The following is a 27,862-nucleotide window of genomic DNA, read 5'->3' on the forward strand; positions in this document are numbered from 1 at the left end:
GGAGGGGAGGTGTGGTGTGTGGGGGGGAGCGGGTGAGGAGGGGAGGTGTGGTGTGTGTGCGGGGGGGGTGAGGAGGAGGGGAGGTGTGGTGTGTGTGCGGGGGGGGGTGAGGAGGAGGGGAGGTGTGGTGTGTGTGCGGGGGGGGGGTGAGGAGGAGGGGAGGTGTGGTGTGTGTGCGGGGGGGGGTGAGGAGGAGGGGAGGTGTGGTGTGTGGGGGGAGGGGTGAGGAGGAGGGGAGGTGTGGTGTGGGGGGTGGGGGGGGGTGAGGAGGAGGGGAGGTGTGGTGTGGGGGGGGGGGTGAGGAGGAGGGGAGGTGTGGTGTGTGGGGGGGGTGAGGAGGAGGGGAGGTGTGGTGTGTGGGGGGGAGGGGTGAGGAGGAGGGGAGGTGTGGTGTGGGGGGTGGGGGGGGGTGAGGAGGAGGGGAGGTGTGGTGTGGGGGGTGGGGGGGGTGAGGAGGAGGGGAGGTGTGGTGTGGGGGGGGTGAGGAGGAGGGGAGGTGTGGTGTGTGGGTGGGGTGGGGGGTGAGGAGGAGGGGAGGTGTGGTGTGCGGGGGGGGGTGAGGAGGGGAGGTGTGGTGTGTGGGGGGGGTGAGGAGGAGGGGAGGTGTGGTGTGCGGGGGGGGTGAGGAGGGGAGGTGTGGTGTGTGGGGGGGGTGAGGAGGAGGGGAGGTGTGGTGTGTGTGAGGGGGGGTGAGGAGGAGGGGAGGTGTGGTGTGTGCGGGGGGGGGTGAGGAGGGGAGGTGTGGTGTGTGCGGGGGGGGGTGAGGAGGGGAGGTGTGGTGTGTGGGGGGGGGTGAGGAGGAGGGGAGGTGTGGTGTGTGGGGGGGGGTGAGGAGGAGGGGAGGTGTGGTGTGTGTGGGGGGGGGTGAGGAGGAGGGGAGGTGTGGTGTGCGGGGGGGGGTGAGGAGGGGAGGTGTGGTGTGTGGGGGGGGTGAGGAGGAGGGGAGGTGTGGTGTGTGTGAGGGGGGGTGAGGAGGAGGGGAGGTGTGGTGTGTGTGGGGGGGGGTGAGGAGGAGGGGAGGTGTGGTGTGTGTGGGGGGGGTGAGGAGGAGGGGAGGTGTGGTGTGTGCGGGGGGGGTGAGGAGGGGAGGTGTGGTGTGTGCGGGGGGGGTGAGGAGGGGAGGTGTGGTGTGTGGGGGGGGGTGAGGAGGAGGGGAGGTGTGGTGTGTGGGGGGGGGTGAGGAGGAGGGGAGGTGTGGTGTGTGTGGGGGGGGGTGAGGAGGAGGGGAGGTGTGGTGTGTGTGCGGGGGGGGTGGAAAAAAAATTGTGGCTCTCCCCCTTTTTTCCCTGTTGGCATTTGGACACTTCAAATCTGTCAATAACAGCAGCAGCCTCAAAGAGCATACTGCGCATGTTTGCCGGTGTCCGCAACGCAGTACGCATGATCGCCGGTGTCAGCAAAAACTGGTGCGCATGCGAATCGCTGTCGGCAAATAAAACGCGAGACCTTCTTTTGATTGACCAATAGGGAGCACAGGAGCACCGGAAGGACATTGGTCCTCCTGCCAATCAAAGTCACCCCATTGTCTGAATGCGGAAGTTGGACCATGAGGTTCTGAAGCTGCTGCTGCTGCTCGTGTCTGAGTGAACATTGAGCTTCATCCCAGACTGCAAATTCCTCCCTCTGTCCATTCTCTGGGAGTACGGCACTCTCTTCTCTTGTCATCTTTTCCATTTATTTTTTTCATTCTGGGATTCAGTTGTTGACTTGCAGCAACTAAAAGGAAAGGGAGTGTGTCGGGCTGGGGACAGAATCTGGAAACGGTGCTCCAGGTCTGTGTCTCAATTGGCAAGATACACAGGCGGGCGGCTGGAAGAACACAGCAAGCCAGTCAGTATCAGGAGGTGGAGAAGTCAATGTTTCGGGTGTAACCCTTCTTCAGGATTGAGGATGAGTGTAGGGGGCGATGCAGATAAAGGGTGTGCTGGTGGGTGAAGTGGGCACAGGTGGAGACAGGTAGAGGGTTCGACCTAGGCAAAAGGGAGGACTGCAGATGCTGGAAACCAGAGTTTAGATCAGAGTGGTGCTGGAAAAGCACAGCAGGTCAGGCAGCATCAGAGGAGCAGGAAAATCGACGTTTCGGGCAAAAGCCCTTCATCAGAAATTTCCCCAGGGTAGGGGAGTCCAAAGCTAGAGGACATTTGTTTGAGCTGAGAGGGGAATGATTTAAATGGGACGTGAAGGACAACTTTTTCACAGAGACAGTTGTGCATATATGAAACAAACTGCTAGAAGAGTTGGTGGAGGCTGATACGATTATATTTAAAATGCATCGGGATGGTTTGGAGTTGTATGGGTTTCGTGCTGGCAAACGGGACTAGATTAATTTCAGATATGTGGTCGGCACAGACAAGTTGGGCCGTAAGGTCTGCTTCCATGCTGTGAAAGCAGAAGTGTGGTTGTGAAGACTGGACTTTCTGAGCAGCTTTCAAAGATGTAAAAACAATGACTGCAGATGCTGGAAACCAGATTCTGGATTAGTGGTGCTGGAAGGGCACAGCAGTTCAGGCAGCATCCAAGGAGCAGCGAAATCAACGTTTTGGGCAAAAGCACTTCATTAGGAATAAAGGCAGAGAGCCTGAAGCGTGGAGAGATAAGCTAGAGGGGGGTGGGGGTGGGGAGAAAGTAGCATAGAGTACAATGGGTGAGTGGGGAAGGGGATGAAGGTGATAGGTCAGGGAGGAGAGGGTGGAGTGGCTCGGTGGAAAAAGAGATAGGCAGGTAGGACAAGTCCGGAGAAGTCATGGGGACAGTGCTGAGCTGGAAATTTTGAACTAGGGTGAGGTGGGGGAAGGGGAAATGAGGAAGCTGTTGAAGTCCACATTGATGCCCTGGGATTGAAGTGTTCCGAGGCGGAAGATGAGGCGTTCTTCCTCCAGGCGTCTGGTGGTGAGGGAGCGGCAGCGAAGGAGGCCCAGGGTCTCCATGACCTCGGCAGAGTGGGAGGGGGAGTTGAAATGTTGGGCCACGGGGCGGTGTGGTTGATTGGTGCGGGTGTCCCGGAGATGTTCCCTAAAGCGCTCTGCTCGGAGGCACCCAGTGTTTTGCCCTTATTGGGAGCAGAAGAATGTAATCAAGTCTTGCATTTGTGAGAGAGCAACTGAGTAAGGAAGTACATCTGGGATTTTGGTGGTAAATGGGAATTCTTTGCACTGTGGGATGAAGCCCAACCCTATCCATTTATTTCAGCTCGTGGGTGAGACTCGGCAGTTCATGCAGGCAGTCAATCCAGGTAATATTTTATAAATTCCTGCTTTGGAAATAGAACTAGTCTGATTCAAGATTGGGATATAGACAGACTCTGGTCTCACACCTTTAATGCATGGTCTGAGCTGAGATGACACCTTTTCTTATAAAACCTTAAGTTATTTCAAGGAAGTGTCTTTCAGGAAGTTCTGGGATTTACATATTAATGATACCTGCAGACCACTATGAAAGCTGAAAGGCTTAACAATCCAGGTTTGTTCAATATATCATTTCAGTGGCAGGACACCGTAATGTTTTTCTATAAATTCTGTGCGTTATGATCTTCTCCACAACCACCTGATGAAGGAGCAGCACTCCAAATGCTGGTCCTTCCAAATAAACCTGTTGGACAATAACCTGGGTGTGTGTGATTTTTTTTTTTACTTTGTCCAGGTTAGGTTGGATTGATCATGCTAAAGTACTCACAGTGCCCAGGGAGGTGCAGGTTTGTGTAAATTGGCTGTGCTAAATTACACATAGTGTCCAGGGATGCGCAGCTTAGAATGGATTGGCCATGCTAAATTACCGATAGTTCCCAGGAATGTGCAGGTTACGGTTAATTGACCAGGTCAAACTATCCAGAGTGAAGATCTAGACCCCTCTTAAGGGGCCTTTTGGTTCGCGATTGGTCTAAAGAATCAATGAAATGCAGTCTGTACAAAGCAAGGTTATCAGTTTAATAAGGCATCTTGACCCAATTCTGTCCAACAACACAGTGATTAAAGCTTCTGTGTTCCATGGCGAAGTTGTGCAATTACATTTGAAAATGACACGTTATTTGTTTTGGTTTTTTAAGAGACAGTACAGCCTTAATTACAAGAAAAGACCAATCAAATGTAATAAGGTGACATGATTTAGAGCAGGTTAATCCAATGATATTTCCTGGGAAAGGGGTCTTAATTACATAAATCATCATGCCATGGTAGCAGCTCAAGGTTAGTTCAAATGGTCAATTAATGTGTCAGTGTTCATTTTAAACAAACTCCATTGTCCTTTATCTTTGGATTTTAGCTTAATTCTGCAAAACAGCAGGACAAGTTCACAGAGTTCAATCATTATTCTCAGCCATTTTATGTATTTTTTTAAATTGAAAAGCCATTTTGTGGTTAGTAAAAACCTACATATACTTGTTGAGTCTGACGATAACCTAAATTCAAATTTTAGATCCTCACCTGAAGCATCAGAGTCTGAGGGGTGACCTGATAAACGTTTGGAAGAGGCATGGATATGGTGAATACCCAAGGTCTTTTCCCCAGGGTCAGGGAGTCCAAAGCTCGAGGGCATATGTTTGAGGTGAGAGGGGAATGATTTCAAAGGGACCTGAGGGGCAACTTCACACAGAGAGTGGTGCATGTATGGAACGAGCTGCCAGAGGGAGTGGTGACGGCTGGTACAATTACAACATTTAAAAAGCATCTGGATGGGGATATGAATAAGGAGGGTTCGGAGGGATATGGGGCACATGCAAACAAATTAGACGAGATTAATCAAATGTTGTCTGATTGTGTGCTGCATTGTAACTAAAGTGAATGAATTGACTGCACCCACTGAAGTGAATAATTATGATCAAAGACTCCTTACAGAGACATGGCTTCAGGTTGACAAGGATTGGATCCTGAATATTGAGGGGATAGTCAAATGGGAAGCTAGGTCAAGGCAGAGAGTTGGCACTGCTAATCAAAGCACTGATCACAGGGTAGTCTGGTGTCAGCTCAGATTTCAGCTCCTGATTTCTCTGTCCTCTGATCTCCCTGTTCCCACAGAGTAAGATGTTGGTCTGTTCTCAGCTCTGCTGAATTTCTGCTGAAGCTTTGACCCCACCTTTACACCTTCCGGAACAATAAAACATTCAGTCAATCAAGCCCCAACCCACAATCCCCCAGCCTGTCAACCGACCAGGCACAGACCGTAATCATAGCATGGAATCAAACAAGAAAAATGAAACAAAATTAAAAACATATCGGTGCTCAGGCTTAATGTTTGTTCATTAGGAAGCAAACCAGAAATAGGGGTCTCCCAGGATTTTTATACTGCTCTACTTGATGAATTATCTCTCCCTTACATCTAACCATTTGCACCCAGCTATGATTTACAACAATATTTACACCAACAGAAGTGAAGCATCTGTTATCAAATAGACGTAGAGATATACAGCACCGATACAGACATTTTCTCTCCCTCACGCACGCATGCGCACACATGTCCAATAGGGGTTGAATGTGTATTTGCAGAATCGTGTTTGCAGATACCTTTTATTGTGCATTTTTGCGCAAAATCTGTAAGCAGTCGGTACACGTCATATTTTGTAAATTCCACTTTGGAAGTGGAACCAGTTTGACTCAAGATTGGGATACAGACAGACTCTGGCCTCAATCCTTTAATGCATTTTCTGAGCTGAGATGTCACTTTTTGTTATAAAACCTTAATTTATGTTGAGAAGATGGCTGACACCGAGTTCTGGGATTTACATATTATTGATACCTGAAACCTGTACTAAACGATGAAAGACTTAACAACCAGGCTTGTTCAACTTTGTCCAGGTGAGAATGGATTGACCGTGATAAGTTACCCATCGTGCCCAGGGAAGTAATGTCTTGATGGTGCCTTTCCCCCAACTTCCCATGTACGTTAACCATTTCATGCTAAAGTTGTTCCTCAAGAAGCTGCATTTCAGGCTCACCCCTGAAATGACAGTTTATTTTGTTTCCCAAAATCTGACCTGCTCACTCTCTCGGCAGTATCCGAATGCTGTGAAAGATATTAACTTTCAGATGGAGGTATTCAAAATTCAGAGTAGTGATATTTTTGCTTTTCTGTCCCTATAAGATCCTGAATCAACACCTTCAGGAGAATGAGTGAGAGCGGAGTGGTGCTTTCAATTTCATGGAATAACAAAAGAACATTCCGCTGAATCGCTTGTTCTGAATTTCTACCCTGCACTGACAGTGAGGACTTTCGTGATCTCTTTTTAAGAGTGCTTGAAGATCTGAAGACTGAAGTTTCAAAATCAACAGATGAAAGGCCTACGCCCAAAACGTTGACTCTTCTGCACCTCGGATGCTGCCTGACCTCCTGTGCTTTTCCAGCGCTACACTTTTCAGCACTGACTCTCCAATGTCTGTAGTGGTCACTGCCTGACGGTCACTCAATTCATTGGGACTGTAACGATTTTCAGCTATGATTCTGTGATATTAACTTTCAGGCAGAGTTATCCAAAATGCTCTTCTGCTTCTGTACAATCCTGAATCAGAACATGCAGGAGGATTAGTTAGAGCGGATTGAGAACAGAGGGGGAGAGAGAGTGGGATGGTGCTTTTAATTTTGTGGAATAACAAAAGAAAAGCATATTCTGCAGAAAGTCGAATTGCTTGTTCAGAATTTCTACCCTGCGCTGACAGTGAGGACTTTTGTAATCTGTTTTTGCAGAATATTTGAAGATCTGAAGGAGGAAGCTTCGAAACCAACAGATGAAGGCCTTATACCGGAAACATTGACTCTCCAGCATCTGCAGTTCTCACTTTGACATCAATGTCTGACAGTCTCTCAATCCATCAGGACCGCAACAATTTTCAACTATGATTCTGTGAGAAGGAGCAAAGGTTTTTGGGTCCCATTTAAGTATACTTTCAGTATCACTGGGACTGGATGAGAGACCCTACCATTGCAGTGCAGTGTGTGTGTGTGGAGCGTGTAACAACTATACGGCCTGGAAAGAGGAATTCACGGCAGAGAGGGCCTGTACACACGTTTGTATGTCACTGAAGTTTTGGCCATGGAGAAACCAGAGGAATGCCACTCTTTGGAGAAACCGTGGAAGTGTGCCAACTGTGGGAAAGGCTTTCATGTCCCATCTGCCCTGGAGACTCATCAGCGTAGCCACACTGGGGGGGGGGGAAAGACCCTTCAGTTGCCCCAAGTGCAGAAAAGGCTTTACCCAGGCCTCTGCCCTGCTGACCCACCAGCAGATCCACACGGGGGAGAGGCCGTTCAGCTGCCCCAAATGTAGGAAGGCCTTCAGCGATTCTTCTTCCCTGTTGAGGCACCGGCGGGTCCACACGGGGGAGGGACCATACCCCTGCCCCGAGTGGGGGAAGGCCTTCAACAGTTCACCGTCCCTGTTGAGGCACCAGCGGGTCCACACGGGGGAGAGGCCTTTCAGCTGCCCTGAGTGCGGGAAGGCCTTCAACAATTCGCCCAACCTGTTGAGGCACTGGTGGGTCCACACGGGGGAGGGACCATTCCCCTGCCCCCAAGTGCGGCAAGACCTTCACCCACTCCCTCCACCTGCAGAGCCACCAGCAAGTTCATGAGCTATCGCATGGGGATTGTAGGAGCGACGGCCGAGTACCAATATCGACTGGACTATCACCCAAGTTCCAGGGATCCCGGATTTGAATCCGGCTGTGGCAGATGGTGGAATTGGAATTTGGTCAGAAATCTGGAGTTCAGAATCTAACGGTGAAACCATTGTTTGGTTGGGGGGGGGGGTGAGAAAACCCCCATCTGATTCACTCACGTCCCTTTTTTTAGGGAAGGAAACTGCCATTTTGTGAATAGATTCACTCAGTCATCCCAGTCTGGCCTATGTGTGACTCCAGACCCACATCAGTGTGGTTGACTCTACACAGATGCCCCAACCCCCACCTCCTGGCAGATGGGCAGGGAGACACTTACTTGGAGATAGGGTATGGGCTGAAATTGCTGAGTGAGGCAGTTGCGGGTTTTGGTACATTAATACTTAATCCCAGAGCTTTTTTTAATTCACATTCTCAAGGTGACATAAGGTCTTCTAAAATAGGTGACATCTGGGTTCAGATGTTGCATTAAAGGTGTGAACATTGAATCTGTATCCCAATCTTCAATCAGACCAGTTCTATTTCCAAAGTAGGAATTTATATAAAACATTACATGGATTGATTTTCTGCAGATTGCTCAAAAAGTGCACAAAGTTGAATATATATGCAAATACAATTCTGCCAATACACATTCACCCCATTGAGTTGTGTATGTGCACATGCATGCATGAGAGAGCATGTGTGTGCATGTGTTGAGTGTTTGCTTGGTACAATGAGTGTAATGGAGTATGAGCCTGTGTGAGTCAGAGAGAGTGTGTGTGTGTGTGTGTGGTTCGAGAGAGCAGATGTGTATGAGCAAGGTATGAATCAAAGCGAGGGGTTATATTCTGCTAAAACAGGGAAGGGCAGGACTTGCACAGAATGATAGGGCCCCAGCTCATGTTGTGCAATAGAGAGGTGTGTGTGTGTGTGTGTTTTTGTGTGTTTGTGTGTGGAGGGGGGGGGGGGGGGGGGGTGGGGTTCAGTTACATCGTTCTTTGGAAGTTGCATCACTGGTAGACAGGGTGGTTAAGAAGGCATTTAGCACCATTGCCTTCATTGTTCACACCATTGAGTGCAAGGGTTGGGACATCATGTTCAGGTTGTCCAGGATCTCCACACGGGTGTGGGCGGGGCCGGGGGAGGTGTGGGCGGGGCCGGGGGAGGTGTGGGCGGGGCCGGGGGGGGGGGTGGGCGGGGCCGGGGTTGGGGATGGGCGGGGCCCGGGGAGCCTCACCGTCACCAAGTAACAGCCACCTCGCGCTACAACTGTTCATTCACAAAAAACAAACTCTCCTGTCTCACTCTGCAGCTGCGGGGGGAGAACACATAACACATTTAAAGGGCTGAGCTACAAGTAACGGGGCATTTTTATATTTAAAACGATACATTGAAATCTAAGGAGACTTGGACATAATTAATGGTATATGGTAATATTTACAAAGCATGACCATATTGGAAATAGTGCAGCCACTTTGAAAAAGGGGTTTGAGGTGACCTTGAGATAGTTAATTTTTAAGAAAATAAGCAAGTTATTACGATTTGAAATGATCGTGAAGGGGTAATGTAACCAGTAAATGGCAAAGGTAATTGCAAAATTCTTGAAAAGAAAACGATTCCAGATATATGCGGATGCAGGGAAATAATTCAACAAAAGAGCCATTATTAATTTTTTAGGACCAAACACTCTCCTTTTGAGAGATATAAATAGGAGCATCAATATTGAAGTAGAAATTCCTATTTTTGTTCTCCTCCCAAAGTCTCTGTCTTGTCAGAGTACAGTGCAAGCCAGTACCATTTGTTTTGCCATAGTAGACCTTGCAACTCAACCTCACCGAATATTCATATCTGTGTTCTTAGCAGTCAAATCCTGGCTCTGCCAGTGATGCTTACATTCCACGAACAAATAAAACAGATTATGGTGCTGCTATCACTGCATGTGCCAGAATTAAAAGGAAGAGAAAAATTCTGAACTCACACTACACACAGTTTGTGTACAATGCCATTATCTCTACTTATTCTGTACCAAATTAAGAGCAGCCACAGTTGACATTTCTTTGGCAATTCTACATGTTGACTTTCTATCATCACAATCTCTTTGACGTTCTTGTATGTGCCTAAATTAATCTTCAGATTGTTTCACAATTGAATAATGTTACTAGACTAAAAATTCACAACTTCACCAACTGCCAAAACATTTTTTTTAGGCTATTTGGGCAGTAGCAGTGACAAATGAAATATCAAAGAAATACAAAGTTATGAAGAGGGTTACATACACTTAACCAAATACAATGGCAGTACAGAGAATTTCAGAAAAAGTGCAATAAATATTCACTTTTTAACCCCTTATTCAACTCATTCAAGAATTTCAAATTGAATTTGTGGTAATTCAAGAGCAAATGGCGACATTTGTTTGTTAACAGACTCACCATAAATTGTGAAAGATCACTTTTATCAAAGTCACAATGTTGAATCCCAAACGGAGCAATTAAGTACAAAGTTACTTTCAACTATTTAATAAGACACTGCAAACTTTATTTCATATCCAAATTATTATAAGATCTTTACAAAGGAAATATATTAAACAAAATAGCTTTCCGGGGTATCAATATTGACAACAGTTGTGCAGCTATTATTTGGCAATTGACCAACTAATTGAAATAATTTCAGAATAAATGAGCTGCTTCATTATTATACATTGAGATATTTTAATACCAATCACATGAAAAGGAAATCTTTGCCTTAAAGAACCAAGTAAAGTTAAATAAAATAGAAAAGCATCTTACAGAATTCACTTCAAATCATCTCTGGTGAATCACAAGAAGATGATGCTCAATAAACCAAATGATGGACAATCACTGGTAATGATGGAAAAAACATTGTAAAGAATGTCGATATCTCAATTGTACCTTAAAAGAATATCTACTCTGCCTTGGACAAGGACAACCGAAAGGTTTTTTTTGTCTGATTGAAATCTACAATAACCAAGCTTTAGAAAATCCATCACTGAGCCCAATCTGGAATAAAAGTTTTTTTCCCCCCAGGAAATCCTTTTCAGCTTTCAGCCTTCTCCAGCTACAATTAGCACGAAGGAAAGGTGAAGCTCAGTGGGGAAAGGCTGAGTAATAGCATATCTAGGCTCTCACCTAAGTATTCTCCGAAGAAAAACATACATCTGGATGGGGACATGAATAGGAAGCATTCAGGAGGGATATGGACCAAATGCTGGCAAATGGGTCACTAGATTAATTTAGGATATCTGGTTGGCCTGGACTGAAGGGTTTGTTTCTGTGTGTCATTACAGACGCCCCTCTTCTGGGATCCCCATACCAGCTGTTATTTTCATGCAATAATCTGACAATTGTTGACTTCCATCAACCTCTTCCATCCGGAGAAATTTCCTCTCTCTGCAAAGTGTGGTTCACGTTGGCAAGTTCAATCCTCCTCCTGTCCTCAGGAACACACTCTATAATGCACAACGTTCTCAATACCTGTTTAATGTTCAGTGTGGAAACTACTTTCAGTCCAACAGTTGGACAGAATTCCTCAGAAATGTTTTTGGCAAATGCACCGCTCCCACGAGAGCTCGTGGGCCCATAGTTCAAATGCTTTTAACAACCTGTTTTTATTTTCATGTCCCTGCCTCCCCAGGATGCAGAATTTCTCCCACCAGAAATTGTTTGCCCTGAAAAAAATCCAGCAGGAAGACGATTATGGAGCTATCAATAAAAATGCCTCATATGGGTCACCCAAGGTTAAAAATGGAAGAACATCTCTCTTCAAAGTTACTGTTCGTTTGCCCTTTCAAAATTCCTCGAATTTAAGGTGTTCCATTGTAGCATTTAATTATGATCCATTAAAAGCAGTATCCAGTCTCATCTGAGTGAGGAACTGACTGAACAAGCGAAATAACTTTTCTGTCTGCTCTTTAGATGTGACATCCTCCCCCTCTCTGTGTTGATGCAACAGGATTACCAGAGCTGGAAGTACCACTCTCTGAATACAATTGCTGATTGACAGTTTACTTGAACTGCTTAACGTAAGGATTTAAAAGCTGCTCGCCCGATCTCGCACAAAGTACAAAAAACAAACTGTTGACCCGTGCCTGCACAGAGGAGAAATTTCACTTGGAATAGATCACAAAATAAGAACTGTTACCAGTCCCATAACTCATGTGTTTCCCATGGACAAAGTTAAACATCACCCAACACCAGGTTATAGTCCAACAGGTTTGTTTGGAAGCACTAGCTTTCGAATTACCCATAATGACCAGGGATGTGCAATTTAGGGTGGATTGTCCATGGGAAATACGGAGGATGGGAATGAATATGGGTGAAACTCTTTGGAGGGCCAGAGTAAAATAAATGGGCAGAATGGTCTGCTTCCACATTGTCGGGGGAGGCATAGAATCCCAACAAAGGAGCATTTTATCGGCATCTATCCTGTCAAGCCCCTTTCAGAATTCTACTGGTTTCAATACGATCACTTCTGGTTCAGAGAGGTAGACAGCACAGAAACAGACCCTTCGGTTCAATTCATCCATGCCGACCAGGATTCCCAAACTAAACTAGTCCCACTTGCCTGTGTTTGGCCCATATCCCTCTAAACCTTTCTATGCATATACTCATCCAAATTCCACATGCAAACCACCCTCTGTCAAAACATTGTCCCTCAGGTTCCTTTTAAATCTCTCTCCTCTCACTTTAAAGATATATGTCCCTGAGCCTTGACTTCCCCTACACTAAGGAAGAGCCCTTCGCTATTCACCTTCCCTCCATTCCTCATGATTTTATCAACCTCAATAATGTCACTCCTCAACCTCCTGTGCTCCAATAAATAAAGTCCAAATCTCTTCTTATAACTCAAACCATCTAGTCTTGGCAACATCCTGGTAAATCTTTACCGAACCCTCTCTCATTGGAAGACTTCTCTTACAGGGTCACCAGAATCGTACTCCGTACTCTACAAGTGGCCTCACCAACATCATGTACAACCTCAACATGATGTCCCAACTCCGAGACTCAGTGGGGTGAACAATGAAGGCAAGTATGCTTAATGTCTTCTTGACCACCCTGTCGAGCAGCGATGCAACTTTCAAAGAACTGTGTACCTGAACCCCACCCTGTCTCTCTTTTACAGCACGACAAAGGGTTGGACCCTTAAATTGTTCATTGGCTTCCCTTCCTTGTTTTAGCCAAACGCAAGCCCTCGCTTTTGATAGCTCACTCATACACACGCTTTCTCTCCAGACACCCACACATACACGCCCCCAACACTCTCTCAGCGTATACTCCATCACGCACTCACTTTACCAAACATGCGCAGACACTTACGTGCACTCTCATGCACAAACTCATCACTTTTTGGGCAAACTTGTATTGGCAGAAATATGTTTGCAGACACATTCTACTTTGCTCAAAAAGTGCACAGTCTGCAGGCAGTCAATCCATGTAATATTTTATAAATTCCTACTTTGGAAATAGAACCAGTCTGATCCAAGATTGGAGTATGACAGACTCGAACCTCACACCTTTAATGCATTGTCTGGGCTGAGATGTCACTTTTTTAAAAAAAAACCTTAAGTCATCTCGAGAATGTGAATTAATAGTAATTCTGGGATTTACAGGTTAATGAACTGAAACCTGAAACTCAGTCTAAAAGGTGAAAGACTGAACAGCAATCTTGGTGTGTTCAATATGTCATTTCAGTTACATGACACTGATCTTTTGCTATAAAATTTGGGTGTTATGATCCTGCTCCACAGTTACATGATGAAGGAGCAGCGCTCCAAAAGCTCATCCTTCCAAATAAACCTGTCGGACTATAACCTGGTGTTGTGTGATTTTTAACTTTATCCAGCCCAGTCCAACATCAGCCTCTCCACATAATTTCTCGCGAACACTGCCCACACCTCCTGATGCTTCCAGGAAACTTTACAACGCCGATGAAACGGCACACTCTGCATTCCTGAAAAATTGACAAGTTCTCACGATACTGGCTGCTCATTCACGACTCCAACTGATAGGCGACATTGGAAATTTAGTGCAGGAGGCTGAAAGAAATGACAGCTTTAAAACAAAAACTCTTGGAGCTCAAAGCTTTCAATAAGAGTCTGAGCACAGCAGCAAGTTCAGGTAACCTTTATTGCGACCCAACTTTGTTACAGCTTCAAACCCCCTCAGCAAAATGGCAGAGAAAAAGCAGTTGCTTTTTAAACAGCTCAAAGTCAAAGCGCACACACCCCCCCACCCCCATTCTCCCCCACCCATCCCCCATCACTTTCTTTACTATTGGTCACCACCAAGATGTCCCTTTGTAACTGGATCCTTGGTACAGCCTTAACCTGGAGGAATTATTGCCTGACTCAGCAATTTCAACCCATACCCTGTATAGCGCCATCTGCCGCAGCGGGATTCAAACCCGGGATCCCTGGAACTGGGTTAATAGTCCAGTCGATAATGGCACTCAGCCATCATTCCTTCAATCCCCCCTGCGGTGGTACGTGAACTCGCTGGTGCCTCTGAAGGTGGGAGGAGCGCGTGAAGTCCTTTCCGCACTCGGGGCATCTGAAGGGCCTCTCCCCCGTGTGGACCCGCCGATGGGTCAGCAGGTGGGAGGAATTGCTGAAGGCCTTCCCGCAGTCGGTGCAGGGGAATGGCCTCTCCCCCGTGTGGGCCCGCTGGTGTCTCAGCAGGGTGGAGGAATTGCTGAAGGCCTTCCCACACTCGGGGCAGCTGAAGGGCCTCTCCCCCGTGTGGACACGTTGGTGTCTCAGCAGGGTGGAGGAATTGCTGAAGGCCTTCCCGCACTCGGGGCAGCTGAAGGGCCTCTCCCCCGTGTGGACGCGCCGGTGGGTCAGCAGGTGGGAGGAATTGCTGAAGGCCTTCCCGCACTCGGGGCAGCTGAAGGGCCTCTCCCCCGTGTGGCCCCGCTGGTGGGTCAGCAGAGAAGAGGAATTGTTGAAGGCCTTCCCGCACTCGGGGCAGCTGAAGGGCCTCTCCCCCGTGTGGACCCGCTGGTGGGTCAGCAGGTTGGAGGAATTGCTGAAGGCCTTCCCGCAGTCGGTGCAGCTGAAGGGCCTCTCCCCCGTGTGGACCCGCTGGTGTCTCAGCAGGTTGGGGGAATCGCTGAAGGCCTTCCCACACTCGGGGCAGCTGAAGGGCCTCTCCCCCGTGTGGACCCGCTGGTGGGTCAGCAGGTTGGAGGAATTGCTGAAGGCCTTCCCACACTCGGGGCAGCTGAAGGGCCTCTCCCCCGTGTGGACCCGCTGGTGTCTCAGCAGGTTGGGGGAATCGCTGAAGGCCTTCCCACACTCGGGGCAGCTGAAGGGCCTCTCCCCGGTGTGGACCCGCTGGTGGGTTAGCAGAGAAGAGGAATTGTTGAAGGCCTTCCCGCACTCGGGGCAGCTGAAGGGCCTCTCCCCCGTGTGGACCCTCCGGTGGGTCAACAGGTTGTTGGCCTGGGCAAATCTCTTCCCACACTCAGGGCAGGAGAACGGCCTCTCCCCCGTGTGGGCCAGCTGGTGTCTCAGCAGGTGGGAGGCCCGGCTAAATCTCTTCCCGCACTTGGGGCAGTTGAAGGGCCTCTCTCCCGTGTGGGAGCGCTGGTGCCTCAGCAGGTCGGAGCATTTGCTGAAGGCCTTCCCACACTCGGGGCAGGAGAACGGCCCCTCCCCTGTGTGGATGCGCTGATGAATCTCCGGGGCAGACGGGAAATGGAAGCTTTTTCCGCCATCAGCACACTTCCACCGTTTCTCCTCGGGGCGGGATTCCTCAGGTTTCTCCATGGCCGAAGCTTCAGCTGCGCGCACACACACGTTTCCAGCCCCTCCCTGCCGTCAATTCCTCTTTCCAGGCTGTAGATGCTTCTACACACCCCACACTCAGTGCGCTGCGACAGTAGGGTCTCTCATCCAGTCCCACTGATGCTGAAAACGTACTCAAACAGGAACCAAAACGCTTTGCTGCTTCTCACAGACTCAGTTGAAAATTGTTTCCTGACCCGATGGATTGAGCGACTGTCAGACATTGACGTCAAAGTGAGGACTGCAGACGCTGGAGAGTCAGTGTCAAAATGTGTGGCACTGAAAAAGCGCAGGTCAGGCAGCATCCGAGGAGCAGGAGAGTCAATGTTTCGGGTGTAAGGACTTCATGCGTTGATTTTGAAGCTTCTATCTTTAAATCTTCAAGTACACTGTTTAAAAAGAGATTACAAAAGTCATCACTGCCAGGGCAGGGTAAAAATTCAGAACAAGCAATTCTACTTTCTGTGGAATATTCTGGTCTTTTGTTACTCCACAAAATTGAAAGCACCATCCCACTCTCTGTTCTCACTCCGATATAACTAATTCCCCTGAAGGTGCTGATTCAGGATCTTACAGGGGCAGAAAAAGCAAAAACATCAAGACTGACATCTCCCTGAATTTTGGATAATACCACCTGAATGTGAATATCTTTCACGACACTGGGATCCTGCTGAGAGTGAGCAGGTCTGGTTTTGGGAAGCATAAAAAAAAAGTGTCAATTCAGGGTGAACCTGCAATGCAGCTTCTTGAGGAAGGACCATACACAAAATGGTTAATGACCCCGGGAAGGTGGGAGCAAAATGAGACATCAAGGCATTAACACCGACGCACTTCAGTCAAACTCTTCTGCTTCCAGTCAGGGCAAAACATGCTCTGAAAGTCCAGCCTTCACAATCACAAGATGGTCATAAATCCTATCCCTCAGAATCCTTTCCAACACCTTGCAGACGACAGATGTGTTCTTGCCTTCCCCCACAAACATCCACTTCTTTGTTGTTCAAAAATCAGATGAAACCAGCCTTGGATATATTCAATGACCTTATTCTCTGAATCCTTTCAAGTTTCACAACATCCTTCCTCTAGCAGAGATACCAGAACTGCACACAACATTCCAAAAGTGGCCTAACCAATGTCTGGTGCAGCTACAACATAACTTCACAACTTTTATAAGAAGAGCATTGGGAAAGTTTTCAAAACCAACAAAAAGAATGGAGGGATAAACCGATCTTTTGCGGGTCAGCTTGGAACATCAGGGCGGGGGGATGGGAATGAGGGAAGGAAGCTGAATGTGCTGGAGCCAGGGTGGAGGAAGAACAGAGGATGCAAAACCGGCTTGAAGCTGCAATGAGGAATATTGCATGTGCTGTACTTGTACCTGTTGCAGTTACTGGCGGGAATCGGGTTCATTTTAAACATCAAAACAGAAAAGATATCCAGCCCTCCCCCCTTCCCAATCTCTATCCTTCAGTCCCTCCTCACCCGGGTAACTAAGACACATACCTGAGTTTGCGGAGTCTGCTCCCTCCCTGGATTCACTCCAGTTGCTACAAGTGACCAATTTCCCCTCCTCCCATCTCTGTCTCCCTCCCAGGATGAAGAGTTGTCCAGACCCTCCCACCCTCCCACACCCACATCCCTATCCCCATTGCTCTACATTTAACCCTGAGTCATGCATCTTACCTGTACATTATGCCTAATTTAGCACGGCCAATCCACCCGAACCTACACATCCCTGGGCACTATGGGGAATTTAGCACGGCCATTCCACCCTAACCTGCACAGACACAGGTTTTTAAAAGTAGGTGAATAGGTTGGGTCTTTAAAACAAATAAGTGATTTTATAGGTTAGATATTGGGATGATTCTATTCATGAGGGAGTCCAAAACTGGAGGATGTAAATATGTCATTAATAAATCTCATGAGGAATATAGAAGTAACTTATTCCTCTGATTATGGTTAGAATGTAACATTCTGTAGTTGAGGTAAATAGCATTGGTGCATTAAAGAGGGCCAACAGCATGGCCAACTTGTATTTATGTAGTGCTTTTAACATAAACCATCCCAAATTACTTCTCGGGAGCCTTGTTAAACAATATTTGACCCAAGATGGATGTCAAATTCCAGCCTTGTGTGACTGTGCAAACTCCATACAGACATTCTTCCAGTGTCTGCATGGGTTTCCACTGGGTGCTCCGGTTTCCTCCTACAGTCCAAAGATGTGCAGATTAGATGAATTGGCCATGCTAAATTGCCCATAGGTACATTAGTCAGAGGGAGATGGGTCTGGGTGGGTTACTCTTCGGAGGGTTGGTGTGGTCTGGTTGGGCTGAAGGGCCTGTTTCCACACTGTAGGGTATCTAATCTAATCCCTGGGGCACTATGGGGAATTTAGCATGGCCAATCCACCCTAACCTGCACATCCCTGGGCACGATGGGGAATTTAGCACGGCCATTCCACCCTAACCTGCATATCCCTGGGCACTATGGGGAATTTAGCATGGCCATTCCACCCTAACCTGCACATCCCTGGGCACTATGGGGAATTTAGCATGGCCAATCCACCTTAACTTGGATAAAAGTTAAAATTACAACTCCAGGTTGTAGTCCAACAGGCTTCTCTGGAAGCAGTAACCTTTGGAGTGTCATGAGACATAAGCATGGAAACAGACCCTTCGGTCCAACCTGTCCATGCCGACCAGATATCCCAACCCAAACCCATCTGCCAGCACCTGGCCCATATCCCTCCAAACCCTTCCTATTCATGTACTCATCCAAATGCCTTTTAAATGTTGCAATTGTACCAGCCTCCACCACTTCCTCTGGTAGCTCATTCCATACACGTACCACCCTCTGCATGAAAAAGTTTCCCCTTAGGTCTCTTTTATATCTTTCCCCTCTCACCCTAAACCTATGCCCTCTAGTTCTGGACTCCCCGACCCCAGGGAAAAGACTTAATCTATTTTTGGAAGCAGTAACTTTTGGAGTGATTTGGGTTCAATTCCCACTTCGGGCAACTGTGCGGCATTTGCACGTTCTCCCAGTGTCTGAGCGGGTTTCCTCCCACAGTCCAAAGAATTGCAGGTTAGGTGAATTTGCCATGCTTAATTGCCCTGTAGTGTAGGTGCATTCGTCAGGGGTGAATGTAGGGGAATGGGTCTGGGTGGGTTGCTCTTCGGAGCGTCAGTGTGGACTTATTGGGCTGAAGGGCCCGTTTCCACACCGGAGGGAATAATTATTTATATAAAATGCCCCCGATCCATTAGAGGGTCCCACATTAGTTTTAATTGGGTAGTAGAAATCTGAAGTATAATTGCTCGCTTCAGGACATCCAGACGTGAATGAATTTGGCACAGGACACATTGGGCAACTATTAAAGACTCCGTTGTATTTCACTGGGTTGTGGACTCATGCAGAGACAGAACAACTTACTTTGATAACAGTGTTCGATTTGCAAATGGAACGGCTGACCGATATTGAGAGTTTGCACACATGGTTAAGCAGCTATGGGTCATAGCCAGGATTTATGAGGCTCAACTCCCTAATTTGGACTGTTCTGGAAAGTGTGTGCTTCATTTGCCTTGGAAGGAAGAAATAAACAAGAGCTGACAAACAGGTATGAGGAAAGTTGGAAAATGTTACAGAGAGACACACACACACACAGGCAGAAGTTTGCAGGAAAGTTAACACTTCATAATCTGGTTTCAATGCACATTAGCCTGGGTATGATACTGATATCACAGTGGCCTCAAAAAGGGCACTCCCTCAATACTCAAACCAAAACATGGGTGCCCCCTGCTGGACTGGTTTGTGTTCACTCTTTGCTGCTGCCTATTTCAGTTGATGATGTACATTATTGTACACGCTCACAAACCTGGTGGCACCCAGATTTTGGGAAAACAGCTAGGAAAAGATCTGAAGCGTGTTTAATTTGTGAACAAACAAGGTGCATACTCTAAGAGGGATGCCCTGTGTTTGTTAACCACTTCCTTGCCTGGTCGGTCTTTTTTACTTGTCTACAACTTGCATATATAGTATCACCTTGTGTACATTGTCATTAATATTGTCTAATAAGAGTAGATGAATTTAGTAGATGAATCAAAACCATCTCAAATGACTGAAACAGCTGACACTGTATTGTTGGACAAGTGGGAAATATTTGCATCAGTTAACCAAAACACTTCAAAGTTTACAGTCACGGGTATGTCAAGTCGAAGAATTAGGACCGGGGCATTTTGGAGCCTGCTTCCTCGGGCAGAGAATTCTGCAGATACACTACTCTCTGGGAAAACCAGCAGCCCTCACTTCCTCCTCCTCATCTCGGTCCTAAACCTACTCCCCCCAAAGCTTGAGGCCTAGTCTCAGCCACCAGCAGAAATGACTGGATAGCTTTTGCATTTTGTCTGGCTGCTCACTCTTTTTTAAAATGTCTTTTTGTCAGTGTAGGGGTGAGGTTCACAACTAGAGGGCATAGGTTTAGGGTGAGAGCAGAAAGATATTAAAGGTACCTAAGGGGCAACTTTTCCATACAGAGGGTGGTGCATGTATGGAATGAACTGCCAGAGGAAGTAGTGGAAGCCGGTATAATTACAGCCTTTAAAACACATCTGAATGGATATTTGAACAGGAAGGGATTAGAGGGATAGGAGCCAAGTGCTGGCAAATGGGGACTAGATTAATTTAGGATATCTGGTTGGCATGGACAGGTTGGACCGAATGGGTCTGGCTCCGTGCTGTACATCTGTGACTAAATAATAAAGTCTACTTTTCCAAATAATAAACTATATCCATGTTAACAAGACTTAGTGCACCACATTTACTAACCATTCTCAACAGGTCCTGCCCCTTCAATAACTGAGGAACATATACATGCTGGTGTATAATCTCCTTCACTAGGATTTACACACTACCCTCAGCAATTGCACAAGTAACAGTGAGGGGGGTAAACAGCCCAAGGATTAAACAGACAGTGAGGGGGGTAAACAGCACAAGGGCCGGTAAAAGCAGATGGAAAGTGAGTGTAAAATGTCACTATGACAGGACAGGCCCCACATTCCTTCCCCTCTGTCCCCCCCCCCTCTCCCCCACAACCTGCCTCACCTAACACTACGGGCAATTTAGCATGGCCAATTCACCGAACCTGCACAATTTTTTTTCGTATTGTGGGAGGAAACCGGAGCACCCGGAGGAAACCCATGCAGACTCGGGGAGAATGTGCAAACTCCACACAGTCAGTCGCCTGAGGCGGGAATTGAACCCAGGTCTCTGGCGCTGTGAGGCAGCAGTGCTAACCACTGTGCCACCCATAATCTTCCAATTTATATGGAGGTCAGAGATGGATTGGGTCCGAAGGGACTCGCTGATCAAAGATCTGGGCAACGGGGGGAAAAATACACAATGCCACCCTCACCCTGTGTGTGTGGCAGCATCAAGCTGTGCGTGGATCCCCAGTACGCAAACACCAAGTGTCACTACCTACTGAGGTTCTACCTACCCCAGGTGTTGCAAAGGATGGGCCTGGTCTCACTGCCGCGGAACGCTCAGAGTAGTTGGACCGTTCCGTATCACCTGTCCTTCATGGAGAAGTTTATGAAGAAAAACACCTTTGACCACAAGTCCATCAGGAAGTGGTCAGCACGTAGTGTTCTTGAGACCCTTTGGGAAAAGGAGAGGGTGGATCCTGTCGAGCGGTTCCCTGAGCAGACTGTCAAAGCCATTTGGCAGAATGCCTCATCGTCAGAACTTTCCAACAAGCACCAAGACATGGCTTGGCTGGTGGTGAGAAGGGCTCTGCCTGTGAGATCCTTTATGTACGCCCGGACTCTAAGCTGCACCACACGCTTTGTGGAGTTTGCACATTCTCCCCGTGTCTGCGTGGGTTTCCTCCCACAATTCAAAGATGTGCAGGTTTGGTGAATTGGCCATGCTAAACTGCCCGTAATGTTAGGTGCACTAGTTAGAGGGAGATGGGTCTGGGTGGGCTACTCTTCAGAGGGTCGGTGTGGACTGGTTGGGCCGAAGGGCCTGTTTCCACACTGTTGAGAATCTAATCTAATCCTTCTGGGCTGATCAGAGTCTAGCGGCCCGGCTGTATCAAAGAATAAACTATTGCTTGTATGATTGACAAAGAGTCATTTCCAGGTGTGTTTATTGACCAATCCCAGAAATCCGAAGATCCGGACTAGCAGTCCGAACAGCCAGACAGGAAATGGTTAATGTCCCCAGGATGTGGGGAGCAAATAAGACAACAAGGCATTAACACCAACACCAGGGAGAACCTGAATATACAGACGTGACAAACATTAGTGGCAAGCCAGAATCACAGATGTACAGCAGAGAAACAGTCCCTTCAGTCCATGCTGACCAGATATCCTAAATCAATCTAGTCCCATTTGCCAGCACTTGGCCCATGTCCCTCTAAATGTTTCCCAACATATACCCATCCAGATACCCTTTAAAAGGTTATAATTGTAGCCACCACTTCCTCTGGCAGCTCATTCTTTACACACACCACCCTCTGTACATAGGAGTTTCTCCTTAGGTTTCTTTTAAATCTCACCCTAAACCTATGAGCAACCACAGATCAAAGATCTTGTCTGTTTACCCTCGCCATGTCCCACATTATTTATACAAGGTTGTAGGGTCACCCCTGTGGGATATAGGTAAAGCACTGTTACTTCTGCAACCATAATTGCTTCTGCAAAGTGAATGAACTAACATCAGGGTATAATTGTTTCAGCCAACAGTGGAGTTAACAAGAATGAAAGCTATGTGAAGGAAATATATAATTGCTTTTGTATTAGCTACAATGTGCATACATGAAATGTGCCTGCAAATAATGTTACAGACAAACAGATAAAGGTGCTGTGAGGGGAGGGGGTGTAGATTAAACTAGATGTGCTCGTACAAACAGTTATAACCATCTATTTCCTGATTCTGCAAAAACAAAAAACACACAATCAAGGAGGTTAGAAAGCTCAGTGTCGGCGAAAAATGGGAGGAAATGTTGCTTTCGCAAACAAGGAAGCAGCTGGCAGTGAAAGAGGATATACACTAACACTTTGTTCACACACAAGGCCGGATAAGGCAAGAAATAGACAAGAGTAATGGGCGCCACCGGGAAAGAATGGAGGGACAAACCGATCTTTCACGGGTCAGCTTGGAACATCAGGACGAGGGGGGTGGGGGAATGTGAATGAGGGAAAGAAGCTGAATGTGCTGGAGCCAAAGTGGAGCAAGAACAGAGGATGCAAAACCGGCTTGAAGCTGCAATGAGGAATATTGCATGTTCTGTACTTGGACCTGTTGCAGTTACTGGTGGGAATCGGGTGCATTTTAAACATCAAAACAGAAAAGATATCCAGCCCTCCCCCTTCCCAATCTCTATCCTTCAGTCCCTCCTCACCCGGGTAACTAAGACACATACCTGAGTTTGCGGAGTCTGCTCCCTCCCTGGATTCACTCCAGTTGCTACAAGTGACCAATTTCCCCTCCTCCCATCTCTGTCTCCCTCCCAGGATGAAGAGTTGCCCAGACAGAGTGAGATTCACATTGAAACGGACAGGGCCACTTCCGCGTTGTGACGTCACAAAGGAACTAGGGGCGGGGCGAGGAAACGTGACGGTGCAGGAGGCGGGGCGAGTCCTTCAGCGGGCCGCCGCACCGCGCATGCGCGGCCCCAGCAGCAGACGGGGAGGACAACTCACTTTCCAAACCCCCTCCCTTCAGAGAATCCCCACAGTGTGGAAGCAGGTCACTCGGCCTCACCGACCCTCCCAAGGGTCACCCACCCACACCCATTCCCCCACATTGAACCCTGAGGAATTGTTAGAAACGAAAATCGCTTCGTAATAATCGCTCGAGACAAATTCAGGAAAACAAAGGTTTATTTCCAAGTCTGCAGAGTTGGGCACCCTTCTGAGAAAAAGGCGCCCCGAGGCTTACAAAGTTTCTCATTATATACAGCACAAGTCCCTCCCCTCCTTGGCTCTAACCAGCCACGAGGTTCACATTCTTAAACCGTCATTATTCTCCAATTTGCACCCTTATCACAAAGTCTGCAACAAATGTCTCCAGAGTTGTTGTTTTTTTACCCTGTAGTCTTATCAGTCAAAGACTTATTCTTCTCTGTCTGTGCTAGCGGTCTTATCAATCTGTAGCAGATGTCTCTCGAGTCGTTTTTCTATCCTGCAGTCTTATCAGTCAAGGACTCATTCTTCCCTGTCTGTGTTAATGGTTTCATCAATCAAGGACTTGTTTTTACTCTGCTCACAAAATGTCAGCATTTGCACAATTTAAATTATCCTACTTTTGAGTATACAAAATGTTTTAGAAAAGAAGTTACTCTGCTCACAAAATGTCAGCATTTGCACAATTTAAATTATCCTACTTTTGAGTATACAAAATGTTTTAGAAAAGAAGCAAAAGTCTTGTCTTTTATTATAGAGCAGCCTGTTGGTTCAGGCACATCTTAATTGTTTGAACCGAAATTGCCTCTCACAATTCCACCCTTTCTCTTTTTAAGATGTGCCTGACCAAGATAAGTGTGAGAGGTAATTTCGGTTCAAACTTTAAGATGTGCCTAGACCACAGACTGATCTATAATAAAAGACAAAACTTTTGCTTCTTTTCTAAAACATTTTGTATACTAAAAAGTAGAATAGTTTAAAATTGTGCATGCAGTTTGTGAGCAGAGTAAAAACAAACAGGCCCTTGATTGATGAAACCATAAACACAGGCAGGGAAGGATGAGTCCTTGACTGATAAAGACTGCAGGACAGGGAAACGACTCGAGAGACATCTGCTACAGATTGATAAGACCGCTAGCACAGACAAAGAATAAGTCTTTGACTGATAAGACTACAGGGGGAGAAAGACAACACCTCTCGGAACATTGGAGACATTTATTGCAGACTTTGTGATAAGGATGCAAGTTGGAGAATAATGACGGTTTAAGAATGTGAACCTCATGGCTCGTTAAGAGCCAGGAAGGGGAGGGTCTGGAGACATTTGTTGCAGACTTTGTGATAAGGGTGCGAATTGGAGAATAACAACGGTTTAAGAATGTGAACCTCATGGCTCGTTAGAACCAAGGAGGGGAGGGACTTGTGCTGTATATAATGAGAAACTTTGTAAGCCTCAGCGCGCCTTTTACTCAGAAGGGTGCCCAACTCTGCAGACTTGCTAATAAAACTTTGTTTTCCTGAATTTGTCTAGAGCGATTATTAAGAAGCGATTTTCGTTTCTAACAGTTTCATAGCAAAATGTGACATCTCAGCTCAGACAATGCAATAAAGGTGTGAGGTCAGAGTCTTCTGTGTCCCGATCTTGGGTCAGACTGATTCTATTTCCAAAGTGGAATTCACAAAATATTGCACGTATTGAGTGCCTGCAGATTTTGCATTTTTTGAGCAAATATAATTCTGCAGATACACATTCACTGGCATGGACTTCTATGTGTGCGTATGTGCATGAGGGAGAGAAAAAGTCTACATCAGTGCTGTCTATCTCTATGCGTATTTGATAACAGATGCTTTATTTCTAGTGATGTAAATCCAAGCTGCATACGAATAGTTAAATGTCAGCGAGAGAGAGAATTCCTCAAGTTGGGCATGAGGAGAAACCTGTGAGATCCCTCCTTCTGGTTTTCTTCCTCATAAACATACAGTAAACACAAACATGTGTTTATTTCTCATTTTGTTTCATTTCTCTTGTTTAATTCCCTGCGATGATGTGGGAGAATTATTAGATTTGGGTCAGCCATTTCGTCACATATTAAAGCCTGGAAACCATTTTGAATCTCAGCTTAGTGCCTGCTTGCTAAAGCTTGTGTTTCCCAGGCTCAGTGGAGACGGTTGGCCTTGCAGCTTTACTGCTTCCTGATAAACAAATTCTTTCCTGACATGGGGCTTTATTTCCACCCCCCACAGTTGGCGAGTCAGGCAGGAGATACCCTGGTCCTCTCAGGTCACCGGCCGATATCCTTTGAGAGATGAAATATAGAGGGTGGTTGCTGCTTTTGTTGTGTCCAAAATAAAGAGGAAAGCTGGCCAGGGACAAAAATGCTGTTAGAAATGTTGATACAATTCTCCCTACTCAGCCACAAGATACTAGTCAGAGAACTCAACAGGGTCCTAGCGTCTGGACGTAATGTTGCTGAGAGCACTTGTGCTTTACAAAGTTAGTAATAATGAATTTGCTTGCCCCAGGGTTTTGAGAGGTGAACCCCTATTTGATAAGCCCTAGACCCACACTGAGGTCCGTGCCATCCTTCAAGATGCCCCCGATCTGTTCGAGTGCCCAATATTAGTTTTAAATGGCGAGTAGAAATCTGCAGTAAGTATAATCGCTCGCTTCAGGATGTCCTGACTTGAATGAATTCGACATACAGGACACATTGGGGCAACTATGAAAGACTCCGTTGTACTTCCCCCGAGTTGTGGACTCATGCAGAGACATGAACAACTTGCTTTGGAAATAGTGTTCAATTTACAAATGGAACAGCTGAGAGGGATTGAGAGTTTGCACACTTGGCTAAGCAGCAATGTGTCAGGATTTATGAGGCTCAACTCCCTAACTTGGGCTGTTCTGGAATGTGAGTGCCTCATTACCCTTGGAAGGAAGGAATAAATGAAAGCTGACAAACTGAGACATGGAGAAAGTTGAAGAGTGTTACACAGAGAGAGAGAGGGGTGCAGGCAGAGAGAGTGTGTTTGTTAACCACCTCCTTGCCTGGTCAGCCTTTTTCCCTGTCGACAACTTGCTTTTATAGAATCACCTCACGTACATTGTTATGAATATTGTCTAATAAGAGTAGATGTATTTAGTAGATGAATCAAAACCACCCCAATGGCTGAAACAGCGGACACTCTCGTGTTGGACAAGTGGGAAATAATTGCATCAGTGAACCAAAACTCTTCAGAGTTTACATTCACGGGAAGGCCAAGCCTCAGCATTAGGACCGGGGCATATTGGGGCTGAGATGGAAAGGCCCGTTCCTAGTCCCTGCTGGGGTTCCCCGGTCAACAGTCAAGGTCATGGGGAGGCCGCATGGACACACACACAACACAATGAAAACGAGCGCCACCTCCTGGAGGAACACCAGAAGACCCCCGTCAGAGACACATCTTCAGTCTTCATCGTGAATGGTTCAGCCTGATCATTCTGCCTTTCACTGCACTCTTCCTTATCTTTCTTTCACTAACTATGTTTGATTGGGCCTGATAACCTCTAATAAACAGGAATTACAGTTTAATACTTTTTTTTATGCACAGAAGGTCAACCACTCTAGCTGCTAGGTATGTGCCCATATCCCCATCCATCCTGAACTCGTACCAAGCGAGCCCTTATGGTGTTTGAGCAACTTGCAGCTTTCTTTCCCCTGCCTTTGGAACTGCTCGACTGGAAATCAAAGTCACCCCGCAGACAATCCTGTGCTCGGCTCAGTTCACTGTTGCGGCCCTCCTCTCCAGCGATCTCCCAGATGCCGAGATTTCCCATTCCCGATGAAACCCCTGATGATGATTCCCAATCCCTGGCGCCTTCTGCCCCTGTCCTTACTGAACCTGAGGACTATCAGTCCGATCTCCAGGCACCAACCCCTGACAATCCCCCTGGCTCTGGGTATAATCCCCCTTTTGCTGACACCCCCAATCTCCTCTTTTTAATAAAAAAGGAGGGATTGTGGGAGAATGTGATCAAAATTGACAAAACTGCATGGAAGCCATATTGTCACAAAGCAATGTTTGCAGTAAAATGTAGCCTGTTAACAGAATGCTGTCTGAGCCCTGGCTAAGGAATTCTGTTTTGATAGCCTGACCTTGCAGCTGCAGGCTGTCTCTGCTCCTCAGGCCATTAGACTGTGCTGCTTCATAGAATGATGGATTGGTTCTCTCTGCCCCTTATCAGTAATTAGAGCCGAGCTGAACCTGCAGTATCAGATAACATTCAGTTTTGTAGACATGAAGAAATGTAGGTCCGGAGAATGTATGTGAACCTTACGACTGCCCCTCAGTTGCATAATTAATGGAGAGTGGGGCTTGTGTTTTACATAAAACTTGTAACATTCTGTATTTTATTGGAATACGTCAGACTTTATTTTGAACTAAGAGGTATTCCCCAATGGCAACGAATAAAGCTAGTTAATTGCTCAAGGTCTCCTCTCCTGACTACTTTACTTTAAACGATTTGACACACGAGTTACTTTGCTCCAACAGTACTAATAGTTACATCGAAGGGAGAGAGAATTCCTCAAGTACGGCACTATCAGAATCCTGGGACAGCCCTATTTCTGGTTTACTTCCGAATGGACAAACATTAAGCATTTATTTATTTCTGATTTTGTTTCATTTTTCTTGTTTGATTCCCTGCTGTGACTACCCTCTGTCTCTGGAATGGTGACAGGCTGAGATTGTAGGTTGGCTTTCGATTGACTGAATGTTTTCTTGTTCTGGAAGCTGTCAAAGAGGCGTGAAAGCTTCAG

The 27,862-nt window shown here is 46.9% G+C and overlaps 1 protein-coding gene and 1 long non-coding RNA gene across 6 annotated transcripts in view; one reads left to right on the forward strand and one right to left on the reverse strand.

The window, feature by feature from the left end:
* The first annotated feature begins 1,495 nt into the window (after nt 1–1,495).
* LOC140460798 (uncharacterized) lies at nt 1,496–13,407 on the forward strand. 5 transcript variants are annotated; one of them, XR_011954333.1, is made up of 4 exons: nt 1,496–1,640; nt 3,190–3,232; nt 4,411–4,539; nt 6,673–8,204. It is a non-coding gene; the product is annotated as an uncharacterized lncRNA (long non-coding RNA). The 5 variants fall into 5 exon arrangements; XR_011954334.1 differs by lacking the exon at nt 1,496–1,640 and adding an exon at nt 11,232–13,407 and having other exon boundaries at nt 2,673–3,232; nt 6,673–6,829; XR_011954335.1 differs by lacking the exons at nt 1,496–1,640; nt 6,673–8,204 and adding an exon at nt 11,232–13,407 and having other exon boundaries at nt 2,673–3,232.
* Nucleotides 13,408–13,853: 446 nt separating this feature from the next.
* LOC140460747 (uncharacterized) overlaps nt 13,854–27,862 on the reverse strand; it is a 175,083-nt gene continuing 161,074 nt past the window's right edge. The window contains exon 6 of the mRNA XM_072555398.1: nt 13,854–15,163. Coding sequence (XP_072411499.1) covers nt 14,053–15,163 — 1,111 coding nt within the window. The 3' untranslated portion in view covers nt 13,854–14,052. The remainder of the gene's footprint in view (nt 15,164–27,862) is intronic.

The sequence above is a fragment of the Chiloscyllium punctatum genome, chromosome 36 (assembly GCF_047496795.1).
Source record: "Chiloscyllium punctatum isolate Juve2018m chromosome 36, sChiPun1.3, whole genome shotgun sequence".
NCBI lineage: Eukaryota > Metazoa > Chordata > Chondrichthyes > Orectolobiformes > Hemiscylliidae > Chiloscyllium > Chiloscyllium punctatum.